General features: G+C 39.3%; 1 protein-coding gene across 24 annotated transcripts in view; it reads right to left on the bottom strand.

The window, feature by feature from the left end:
- Positions 1-13203, bottom strand: part of CHD2 (chromodomain helicase DNA binding protein 2) — a 131767-nt gene that overhangs the window by 86333 nt on the left and 32231 nt on the right. For 18 of the 24 annotated variants that reach the window (XR_012415475.1, XR_012415467.1, XR_012415472.1 and 15 more), the window contains 4 exons: positions 6102-6209; positions 4047-4187; positions 2010-2143; positions 918-1143 (listed from right to left, as the gene is read on the bottom strand). Coding sequence is in view for 13 of the 24 variants with exons in the window: in XM_045396007.3 (XP_045251942.1) it covers positions 918-1143; positions 2010-2143; positions 4047-4187; positions 6102-6209 (609 nt within the window). In the remaining 11 variants the exon portion in view is untranslated. Of the gene's footprint in view, positions 1-917; positions 1144-2009; positions 2144-4046; positions 4188-6101; positions 7759-13203 lie in introns of all 24 variants that reach the window. The other 6 variants (XM_073996789.1, XM_073996790.1, XM_073996792.1 and 3 more) reach the window with 2 other exon arrangements.

Raw genomic sequence — 13203 nt, 5'->3', positions numbered from 1 at the left:
ACTAGTTATTCTTAGTACCAAAACTTTTCAGATGACAACAGCAGCAACTTAACATTAGAATTATTGTATTTCAGAGGACTTCAAATTTCTAACTGCTTTACAAGCCTACCTCACCATCTAAGGAGTACATATTTTCAGTTTTGAGTCAAAGGAAAAACATGTAATTTACTAAAGTAGCACATTTTGCACAGTAATAAAACCAGAATTACTGTCCACATTCCACACACAAAAATAGGCTGATCACACCACACAGACAGGTATATCTTCAGGCTGAACTTGATACCATTATTACCCAGTTTAGGTTTGTGTGTGGTATAGCTCCACATATTTCCCATTTACAACACCCAGACATTCAAGGCTGTAAGTAAACTAAACACACGAGGACTGTCACAGTTTTAGTTACTTAATCATCTCCTTCACATCATTTCTGCAAATTGTATAAAACCAGAATTAGTTTTAATTGTATCATAACCCAGAGAGTTCCAGAATATTCTTTACATCTAAGCCATCCCAGCCTAACTACAGGAAAATAACAAGGTGCTTAAGAGAATAAGCTCTGGATTCAGGGTGTCAGAATTCAAATCCTGAGTCCACCCACAGAACTGCTGTGTGCCATATTCTCCCCATCTATAAAACGGGTAATAACAGTACAAATCTCATGCATTTATTGTGAAAATTAAAGAATGTGTGAATAATGCTCCATAAGCTAGTTAACTCCAAAAACTTGGTAATCGTATATAAAAATATAGTATCTTCTGGTCACAATCTTATAAAATAGAATTGTAAATGGCCCCATGTTTAGATGATCAAAGCAAAATCTGAGATTCTAGATAGCTGTGATCTCCATGTATTATTTTAAAACCTCCCCTTCCCTCAGGCTGCAAATATATTTCTTTAATCCATGATGGAAAATGTACCATTGTTTGATTTCATCCTCTTTTTTCTTGAAGTTCTCTAGCTTTTTTAGGCCCTTCACTTTCTGTTGCTGTAAGGATTCTTCACTCTCCCATGTGCTGTGGATGTAAGACCAACCCTTCCACTTGATGAGGTACTGGATTTCACCTTCATCCTTTTCAGTGTCAAAGTCACCACTAGGGTCTCCATTAGCTTCAATCGCATATACAGTAGTAGAAGCTCCAGTGGCTGCAAAAGGATTAAGTACACTTGAAAGAGAGTATATTACACTAGATATTAAAAAGCTTCTCAAGAAAGCAATTCTCTAAAGACTCCCTTTTTGGATGAAGCATCAAAATAGTCCAACCTGAAATAAGTACAAACTCACAAACAGCACAGGATGGACTCAATCACAAATTTCAAGTATTTTAAAAATGTAAACCCAATTTTTACATATTCCAAATTTTGCAGGTGAAATCAAAGAAATCCCTTATCCAAAAACAATAAAAACAGAGCAGTAACACCCTTTTGTTTTGGTCCCTTACTAACTCATAAAACAAATCCCTCTCTCCAAGACCAAGGATAGAACATCAAAATATCCTCCTCCAACCTCCCCTACTCGAAGTCCCCTGTTAACTCTCTTAACCTCAATAGAAGACAGAATGAAGAAAAAAAAAAAAGCCAAAAGAAAAAGCATTTTGGTATTTCCTTTACGAAAGTTTAATGCAACTTAGTTATGAGATATCTAAATTAGGTATTTAAAAATCGTCGATAGTACCAAAATATGTATTTAACCAAGTTTGGTATTTTCACAAGGAGATTAAGAAACAAATAACCAAAGATGGATTTGCTTAATGTGAATTAGCAGGTATCTCTGCTATATCACTGCTTTATAAGACATTGACACTTATCTATACTAGCTTAACTTAAAATCTTAAAGACATAGTGGACACATTCCTTTGTCCTCAGCTCTGAAACACTGGGTCAGAAAGACTTCTACATATCATAACAAATACAGCAGTAGACTAAAATTCATCACATCACAGCTAAAATACCTAAAATCTGAGCCTTACTGAGCATATATAAAATGCAATTTGCTCCCCAAATACACATACCTCCTTTCTTTCCCAGTCTTGAATCTAAGACTTTTTCAATAGTTTCACTATTATCCTGCTGTTCATCAACTCCTTCTCCAGTCATTTCAATGAGATCATCTGAGTCAGTCTCAAAGTCATCATCTTCTTTGTAACTGCAAGAGGAATAATGCTGAATAAATGAGAAATGATCTCTTCAGAATTAAACTGCCACACATAAGTATCACTAGAATAAGAAACCATACCCTTTTGGTTCCAAAAACATGTTGTTTTATAGATCTGCCATTTGGTAGGTTCAAAGCTTGCTTTTTTTTCCTAAAGAGCTGATGCATGCTCCTAAGCAACTGTAGGAAGTCTAACTCATATTTGAAAATAAAAATGCTATATTTATACTAATTTGTGTAAGCAAGATAAATAAAACTATAAGGACACTTCTATTTTTTTCATTTTTTAGTATCAGATTATTATGCAAAAAAGCAGACTACCATAAAAGAAGAAAAAGCATAATGGAAGAAAAAATGTACTACCATTTAATCAGGCAAAAAGAGAAGCAATATTTCTAAAATTAAAAATTTCAACCCTGTTTGTTGTCTCCCAGTAACAAGAATATGAAATTTAAGTATTCCCAAACTGTTGGAAGCTTCAACACAAGTACTTGATGGTTTACAAAACGAAAAAGAAAAACACTGGCTAGGCATGGAGGCTCACACCTGTAATCCCAGCACTTTGGGAGGCTGAAGAAGGTGGATCACGAGGTCAGGAGTTAGAGACCAGCCTGGCCAAGATGGTGAAACCCCGTATTTACTAAAAATACAAAAATTAGCCGGCACAGCAGGCGCCTGTAATCCCAGCTACTCCGGAGGCTGAGGGAGGAGAATCACTTGAATCTGGGAGGTGGAGGTTGCAGTGATCCGAGATCGTGCCATTGCACTCTAGCCTAGGCAACAGAGCAAAACTGTCTCAAAAAATATATATACACACATATATAACTCTCTCTCTCTCTCTCTATATATATATATATATGTAACTTCCCATTTAACAACAAATGATTGAGTCACAAGAAAGAAAAACAATCCTAGATGTAGTACAGTTATAGTAAGAAAAAGTGCTAGGCTATATACTAGCATACTCAAAGCCTAGACCTAGCTTTGGAATTATTAACTGGATACACTGAATAAGTTATGAATGTCTCTAGGATTCATTTTCACCATCTCCAAGAAGAACAAAAGAAATCTGTAAAATCTAAAAAAAAAAATACTTGATTTCTATAAAGTAAACTATTAGTGTTTGCATATATCTGTTTATTTCATTTTTTTTTTTTCTTTTTGAGACAGAATCTAGCTTTTTCGCCTAGGCTGGAGTGCAATGGCATGATCTCAGTTCACTGCAACCTCCATCTCCCAGGATTCTCCCACCTCAGCCTCCCAAGTAGCTGGGAATGCAGGTGCATGCTGCCACCACACTTGGCTTTTTCTTACTTTTTGTAAAGACAGGGTCTCACCCTGTTGTCCAGGCTGATCTCAAACTCCTGGGCTCAAGCAATGTGCTTGCCTTGGCCTCCCAAATTGTTGGAATTACAGGCATGAGCCACTGTGTCTGGCCTATTTCACTAATAATAATTCCTATTAATGCTTCATATCCTATTAGTACTTGATAAAATTAGATTCAAGTAGCAACACATTAAGTTGAACCTCAGAAAAATGTCTGTGACTCAAAAGAGCAATTCAGAAGTAGAAATATAATCCAAATATCTTTAATGAAAAAAAAGTTACGAAATGAAGATAATGCCACTAAGTCACCATTGGACAGGAGATGAACTTGTGGTGGTTCTTTAGCAGGAACGAAGGCTTCAAATGAGCTATTGCTACTCTTTTCATATTCCCCTTGGCTCAATACCATTCTTTTTGCAAGAAAGCTAACCAGATTTCTGAAAACAACCTCAGGACATAGGTTGTTATTTTTATCTATTAAGTGCACAACCCCAAACTTATGAGAACCAAACTCTAACCAACTACTTTATCACACTGCACCAGTGAAACATTCTGGGGCACAACTTACCTAACATTTTTAGCCGCTCTTCGACGAGTCTGCCTTTTGGGAGCTTCGTCGTCATCATCATCCTCATCAGAAGAATCTTGCTTTTTTCTCTTTCCACGCTGAGTCTTAGGCTGCTTTTTAACACGAGGTTTGGGCACTGTTCTAAAATGAGAAGAGAAACAAAAAGCTAAGTCTTCACTCTATCATTTGGTGTCTACTTTATATTACAGTATTTCCCAGAGCAGTGGTTCATACATCAGAATGTAACATTTCACTTGGGGAATATTAAACATGCATATTCTTGGGCCCTACTCCCTGAAATTCTAATTCACTAGAAATTTGGATTTTCAACAGGAGGGTCATTCTTTCTAATGCTGATAATCCTCAATCATTTATGGGAAAGAATGTGAATATTTCACAAATGTTCATCAGGATGACGTGATATAAAAACACATACACAGCATTTTGTTCATGGTAGTATCTCTTTGGCAGACAAATTGGAAATAGCTATCAAACTATTTTACTTGTAGGAATTAACAGTTTTACTTGTAGGAATTAATCCTACTGATATACACCTAAACAGGCATAATAAAGTATTCACTATAGCATTATTTGCAATAACAAAACATTAAGAAAACTCTAAATATTCTTCAACTAGGAACTAAACAGTACCATGTACTCATTAAAAAAAAGAGTTTTCTGTATACTAATACGAAAGGATTTCCAGGATAAAGAAACCTACAGAACAAGAAGCAGAGGATGCTATTATCTGTGTGAAGAAAGCAACGCACAAGAAGTAACTATACATAAAGACTACCTAAGAGACTGTGTGCCCTGTCACAGAATTAACTTCGACAGACGAGGGAGATGGCCAGGACTGAAAGCCACAGTCTAGAAGCTCACATAAGGAAATCCCCAAATATTCCATCAGTGATAAAAAGGTGAAAGAAGTAAGAGAGGGAGAGAAATGAAAACTCATGATCACATTTATTATCTCTTTCTCTCATACCTCCCATACCTTTCTCATAACCAAACCTAGACAGATGATAAAGGATATAATAAATAATGAGTAAAATTCTAAAAGACAGAACTGGTGTGACATTTCAGTCTTGAAGCTTACAATGAGATAAAATAAGATAAAATTCAGTTGACAAATTCCCCTGCTGGGGTTGGGGGGTAAGCACAATGTCCTAGGTCAGAGGTTAGCAAACTTTTTCTGTAAATGGCCAGAGAGTAAATACTTTAGGCTCTGCCAGCCAAGAGGCAAAATGGGGCAAAACGTCCTTAACGTAATGAAAGAAAATAAATTTTCACAAACTTTTTATAAAATTCAAAATGAAATAATCAAGTACATTTACTGCTATATATCTACCAATGAGAACAGAATTGTTTTTGAGGGGATAACATTTCACTTAATTGGAGTTCAAATTTAGTGCTCTCTATCCTTAAACTGTAAATTAGAAATGTTCACCTATAAAAACTATTCTTAGCTCACAGGCCATATAAAAATAGGTGCTAGATTAAATTTGGCCCAAAGGGCATAGTTTGCTGAGCCCATTCTAAGCAATACTATAAGAAGGTAATTTTTCCTGGGGCCTGTCTGTCTTCTGACTCCCTTTTCCTGTCATCACTATCTTAGGCTGCCATCTGTCTTATCGAAAATTAGCATAATTTGCTGCTATTTCAGCCTACCTCCTTCTCTACACAATCAGAATATTTGTTTAATGTTATATAGATTTTATGAACAAGGTAATAAACCACTCAAGTATGCTTTAAGCCAGGCAAACAGTGTTTTAAACAATTTGTTCTCCCAAAAGAGACTGTACTCTGGCCAAACATATAAGGAGTTTTACTAAAAGCGGAAGACATGTTTGCCCCATGATAGCTAGTCTGTGAAGAAAGAAATCAGTAAGACCTGCAGTGTAGGCTGGCTGAAAGTGAACCACAGACATCTAAAACCCAGAATCAAAACACAATGTATCTCATTAAAGCTCTCATTCTAGCACGACATCATCCTTCCCAATCTATGGCAGATTAAGCTCATCCAGAAGTAGAGATTTTAAGCAAACAGTGCACCTTCTGGGCACAGGTCTTCTGGCTTTTACTTTCTTTTGCTCTGGCTCACTCTCTGCACTGGTGCCTTGCTCCTGTTCATCTTCTGAGGGTTCCTGTTTCCATTTTTCTCTGTGATCAAAGCAAAACAAAATAATTTTTTTCTAAAAGAATCCTTCAAGATAAATGATCCAACAAAACCAATTTCAATGTTACTATCCAAAGGGCAGAACATGTATATTTCAGATATGCTAAGACAGATTCTAGCTCCGTTTAAACTTGAATTGTGATCCTTCCTGGACTACATAATATCTATTCCTATTTTATCTCCAGTAACAAAAATAAATAAAAATGGATATATATGTATTTTTTTTAATTTACTGCTATTACTGACAAGACTGAAACCACAACATGCACAAGATCAGTGGTTCCAAAACTTTAGAATGTATCAGAACCACCTAAAGGGCTTGTTAAAAAAGATTTCTGGGCCAAGTGAGATGGTTCATGCCTGTAATCCTAGCACTTTGGGAGGCCAAGGCGGGAGGATCACTTGAGTCCAGGAGTTCGAAACCAATCTGAGCAACACAAGACACCTCTCTACAAAAATTAAAGTTAAAATTTTAAAATTGAGACAGGCCTGGTGGAGTATGTCTACAGTCCCAGTTACTAAGCAGGCTAAGGAGGCAGAAGGATCACTTGAACCCAGGAGTTTGAGGTTGCAGTGAGCTGTGATTTTGCCACTGTACTCCAGCCTAGGTGATAAGAGCGAAACCCTGCCCCCATTTGCCCCATCCCCCACAAAAAAAATTTCTGGGCCTTAGAGTTTCTGATACGGTAGGTCTCAGGTGAGGCCTAAAAAGTATGAATTTCAACAAATTCAAATAATGTTGGTACTGGGAAGAAACTCTGAGAACCACTATACTAGATACTGTAAGTCTTTAGAATACATTTAAGGAAACAGTCCCTAAAATTATTTTTCAACAATAAACCTATCATATAACTAAATAATCTGTTCAGCTACAGATGTAGTTTTTATTATTAGATACAGTAGATGTTCCTTTGCTCCTTGAGATCTTAGAAGGCTTGAAAGAGTCATAACCTACAGGTGTCCTACTACCCCAAACAGTTTTAGTTTACTTGAAAATCAAACAAGATATTGCAGGGACCTCACTCATTTCTCACCTGCAGGGAAGAGGAAAGAAACATAAACAGCTGCTGGGCATGAAATACCTAGGAAAAAAACTGACAGGCAAGTGCCTGAGGTTTCTCTGTAAATAAAACAATACCAATTTGTCTATGGGTCATTTTATAGGGAATGAGGTCATACTAAAGACAATAGCTACAGAACTGCAAAGTCAAATCAATATTCTTCTTGGGAGAACAGGTCAAAGTAACAGTGAAAGCTTACTAAAAGGAGGTGGCTGATCTGCAGATTGAGAACCTTCCTAAAAGCTACAACAGTTACCCTATACCTGAATTGGTAGAGACCTTAGGGGGAAAAAACAACAATTCAGGCCTTCCATGGACAGTCAGTGGAGCGCTTTTATAAATATTACTCAACTTCTACTAGCACTGCGTGTTTTCAAATGCATTTCTCCAGCAGATGGCTCCTTGTACACCAAGCCTTTTTGTTCCAACTTTGTACCAGAGATTAGCCAAAGTCAGGCAAATGGAGATGTTTCTTTGTTAGGATAAAAAAAAAAAAAAATTAATTAAAGAATGCACAATCAATCAGTCAGACAGGTAGGGGTGCTACTGGTAAGACAGAAAGGCCTGTTAGTATTGCCTAATATCCTTCAGTCTCTTTAAAACAAAGACCTTCATATATACACTCTGGACACTGGTCTAATTCTGCTTCCCCGGAGCATAGTACAATAAATGTTTGCTAAGAATCCAAGGAATATAAGGTGATCACCAGGAAGGAAGAAAGGAAGATGTTTACAGTAAGTGGGAGACCAGCACATGAGTCTGCAGTCTCCCTTAGACCAAGTCCGCAACAGTTTACCCCTCAGAGGGTGCTTATACATTCACACTGGAGACAAGTAGAAGCATGCTTGAAAGAATATGAACAGCTATTCCTTCAGACAAGAAAGATCCACAGTCACCAATAAATTCTAATTACCGTATCTCCCCCAGGAATTGAGAACCTAAACCAGGGCTACCAATGAGGTCCACTTCTACAAGTATGGGAGACAGCAAACACAGAGAATTGATGTGTTGAGGCTAGAGTTTTCCAGTTAGATTACAGATTTAGACTTATGAACAATCGGGAGACTTAGAATCTCCCAATATAAGAATGCAAAAAAAAAAAAAGACTTAGCAAATCAACTAGTCTAAAGCTCTCCTCCCAGAGAAGGAAACTGAAGTGCAGTGAGGAAATGAGTTGCTTGGCCATATCACCAACCCTCAGCCCTGCTACTCTCAATCATAACTCACTGAGGACCAAAGAATCAGAAAACATTAAAGCCAGGCTTACACATCCTAGGAGTATCTGAAAAACTCAGCGTTTAAAAGGCCTAAGTGTGTGTGTATGTATATTTGAAACTGGTTGGATTCTTTCAAGTTTCCTTTTAATTTACAAGAACAAGAAAAAAGATAGTAAGGACCAGCAATACTAAGTCACTGTGAAGAATGGGTGAAGTGAAAAAAGTGACTGAGCAGGTTACAAAGAAATTACTTCCCATCCCTACAGATGTATAAGGCTCTGCCACATGTGAAACTGCTGTCCTCTCCTACATTACTGGCCTCTTATAAAACACAAATCTTATCAAGACTCCACCACTAAGCCATACATTGTAAGTCAGGCTACAATAAAGGATAGTTTAAGATACCAGATCGTGAGCAAAAAAATGTGACTTGGAACCAACCCAAATGTCCATCAATGATAGATTGGATTAAGAAAATGTGGCACATATACACCATGGAATACTATGCAGCCATAAAAAAGGATGAGTTCATGTCCTTTGTAGGGACATGGATGAAGCTGGAAACCATCATTCTCAGCAAACTATCACAAGGACAAAAAACCAAACACCATATGTTCTCACTCATAGGTGGAAACTGAACAATGAGAACACTTGGACACAGGAAGGGGAACATCACACACTGGGGCCTGTCGTGGGGTGGGGGAGGGGGAGGGATAGCATTAGGAGATACACCTAATGTAAATGACGAGTTAACAGGTGCAGCACACCAACGTGGCACGTGTATACACATGTAACGAACCTGCACGTTGTGCACATGTACCCTACAACTTCAAGTATAATAATAAAAAAAAAAGAATACAGACACACACACAAATGTGTACCAAAGGAAACATAATATCCAGCTTAAGAGGCCATTAACAGAATCCCCTAGATATCGTAAAAACACAAAATTCAACTAAATTTTTCCCAAAATTTTGAGAATTAGGGAGAAAAATACCAAGATTTAGCCAAAAGGCCGCAAGGCAATGTAAACAGACATGGAAAAAGTCAAAATGCAACTTTTTTTTTTTTTTGAGACGGGGTCTCGCTCTGTCACCCAGGCTGGAGTGCAGTGGCCAGATCTCAGCTCACTGCAAGCTCCGCCTCCCGGGTTCACGCCATTCTCCTGCCTCAGCCTCCCGAGTAGCTGGGACTACAGGCGCCCGCCGCCTCGCCCGGCTAGTTTTTTGTATTTTTTAGTAGAGACGGGGTTTCACCGGGTTAGCCAGGATGGACAACTTAAATGTATGTAATTTTCTTCCTTTATTGGGAAAAGGTGGTTGGCTAGACACAAATCCTAAGAAAGACAAATCAACTCTAATCAACTATAAAGTAGGAAATGAACAAAAGCTACTTTTAAATATAATGAGCCAGAACTTTGACCAAGAGTTGGTAAGGTTTGCTATTAACTGTAAAAAAGAAAACTCCTTTTTCCTCCACTTAGAAGACATCTGGAAAAGAGGGAAGTAGCTACTTTTGTTTCTTCAATCTTCAGTGGATTTCCCCAAGAAAGGATGCCTTTCATAAAAATTCCAATGATCATAGGAAATCTGAGGCTAACAGTGATTCCCTTCCACTGTGTTACAGATATGTGACAATCTCCAATTCAAAACACTGGAAAAGGGCCAGGCACAGGGGCTCATGCCTGTAATCCCAGCACTTTGGAAGGCCATGGTGGGAGGATGGCTTGAACCAAGGAGTTCAAGACCAGCCTGGACATCAGAGTGAGACCCAGTCTTTACAAAAAATTAACAAATTAGCCTTGTGTGGTGGTATGCGCCTACTAGTCCCAACTACTCAGGAGGTTAAGGTGGGAGAATCACTTGAGCCCAGGAGGTCAAAGCTGCAGGGAGCTGTGAATGTGCCACTGCACTGCACTCCCACCTAGTAAGAATAAAATGCTGTCTCAAAAACAACAACAAAACAAAACCATCAGGACGAGGAGTCAACAAAAATCTTATACAACATTGAGCAAATTTGGATAACATTAACAGGTAATGCACGAAAAAAAGAGTTCAATCAAAACAGCATGAGTTGGTTAAATAAAATTCAATGTTTTGTTTGTATGACTCTAAGTCAGAGATACAATCTCAAGATACTCACAGGGGCCAGATGAGAACAAAATGGAGAACTCTTGGTCCGTCACTGTTACATGAGCCAGCATTACCAAATTTTCTCAAAAGAAGCTAAAAACAGATTGTTATGCACCGTCTCTCAATTAAACGATGCCAACTAATTTTTAAAAATTTTAAATATTGTGCAGGTACATTGTGCTATATAACTTCTTCCAAGCTTTAAAAATATGAATACAGCTGGATGTGGTGGTACATGCCTGTAGTCCCAACTACTGGGGAGACTGAAGCAAGAGGATCACTTGAGCCCAGTAGTTCAAGGTTGCAGTGAGCTATGACCACACATCTGCACCAATAGAGTAAAACCCTGTCTCTTTAATTGAAAAAAAAAAAAAAAAAAAAAAAAAAAGGCTGGGCGCAGTGGCTCATCTTGTAATCCCAGCACTTAGGGAGGCCGAGGCAGGTGGATCACCTGAGGTCAGGAGTTCAAGACCAGCCTGGCCAACATGGTAAAACCCCATCTCTACTAAAAATACAAAAATCAGCTGGGCACAGTGGTGCATGCCTGTAATCCTAGCTACTCGGGAGGCTGAGGCAGGAGAATCACTTGAGTACAGGAGGCGGAGGTTGCAGTGAGCTGAGATTGCGCCACTGCACTCCAGCCTGGGCGACAGAGTGAGAGTCCATCCCAAAACAAAAAAACCTAATACACATCATGACGGGGTAACTGGTCTCTTTATAAAGAACACAGCCCCTTGCAAGACGGCATTCTTCAAAAACATCAATGTCCTAAAAGCAAAAGAAGGCTGTGAAAGTGCTCCCAATTAAAGAAACCAGACATGTCCTTTGCAAGGTCATGGATGAAGCTGGAAACCATCATTCTCAGCAAACTATCGCAAGAACAGGAAACCAAACACCGCATGCTCTCACTCATAGGTGGGAATTGAACAATGAGAATGGTTGGAAACGGGGTGGGGAACATCACACACCGGGGCCTGTCGTGGGGCAGGAGGAGCAGGGAAGGATAGCATTAGGAGATACACCTAATGTAAATGACGAGTTAATGGGTGCAGCACACCAACATGGCACATGTATACATATGTAGCAAACCTGGATGCTGTGTACATGCACCCTAGAACTTAAAAGTATAATAATAATCAAAAAAAAAAGAAGAGACCAGACATGCAACTAATTGCAGTAACTGACCCTAAACTAAATCCTGTAGTAGAGATGGAAAAATATTATGAAAGACTTTACTGGGTCAACTGACAAAACTGGAATATGAATTAGACAAAAGTATATCAGTAACCGGGTACGGTGGCTCGAGCCTGCAATTCCAGCACTTTGGGAGGCCAAGGCAGGCTGATCACAAGGTCAAGAGATCGAGACCACCCTGGCCGACATGGTGAAACCTTATCTCTATGAAAAATACAAAAAATTAGCTGGACATGGTGGCACATGCCTACAGTCCCAGCTACTCGGGAGGCTGAGGCAGGAGAATGGCATGAACCCAGGAGGCAGAGGTTGCAGTGAGCTGAGATCACGCCACTGTACTCCAGCCTGGCGACAGAGCCAGACTCTGTCTCAAAAAAAAAAAAAAAAAAAGTACATCAGCAATGTTTTAAACCTAAGTTGAAACTGTACTGTACTGTGCTTATAAAAGAGAATTTTCTTTTTTTTTTTTTTTTTGAGACAGAGTCTCGCTTAGTCGCCCAGGCTGGAGTGCAATGGCGCGATCTCGGCTCACTGCAAGCTCCGCCTCCCGGGTTCACGCCATTCTCCTGCCTCAGCCTCCCGAGTAGCTGGGACTACAGGCGCCCGCCGCCTCGCCCGGCTAATTTTTTGCATTTTTAGTAGAGACGGGGTTTCACCGTGTTAGCCAGGATGGTCTCGATCTCCTGACCTCGTGATCCGCCCGCCTCGGCCTCCCAAAGTGCTGGGATTACAGGTTTTTTGTATTTTTTAGTAGAGACGGGGTTTCACCGTGTTAGCCAGGATGGTCTCGATCTCCTGACCTCGTGATCCGCCCGTCTCGGCCTCCCAAAGTGCTAGGATTACAGGCTTGAGCCACCGCGCCCGGCCGAGAATTTTCTTATTTTTAAGAAATATACCTTACATATTTAAGGGAAAGGGGTAGAAGGTAAAATTCTATGAATTTTAGTCTCAAATAGTTAATAAAAAACATTATGTGTGTATATATACAAACATACACAGTCTGGGTGCAGTGGCTCACGTCTGCTAATCTCAACACTTTGGGAGAGCAAGGTCAGAGGATAACTTGAGGCCAGGACTTTGAGACTAGCCAGGGCAACACAGTGAGACCTCTATGTCTACAAAAATACAAAAATCAGGCATGGTGGCCCACGCCTGTTGTACCAGCTACTTGGGAGGCTGAGGTAGAAGGATCACTTAAGCTCAGGAGATTGAGGCTGCAGAGAGCCAAGATTGCACCACTGCACTCAGCCTAGGCGACAGAGCAAGACCCTCTCTCTTAAATAAATAGCACCCACAACAATAAAGCAAATGAAGCAAAAATGAAGCAAAAAAAAAAAATCTGGGTAAAGTATACACGGTGTCCTTTGTACTGCA

This window comes from Macaca fascicularis, chromosome 7 (assembly GCF_037993035.2).
Source record: "Macaca fascicularis isolate 582-1 chromosome 7, T2T-MFA8v1.1".
Classification (NCBI taxonomy): Eukaryota; Metazoa; Chordata; class Mammalia; order Primates; family Cercopithecidae; genus Macaca; species Macaca fascicularis.
Note: the sequence above shows the minus strand (reverse complement) of the source record. Positions and strands in the feature narration are given on the sequence as shown.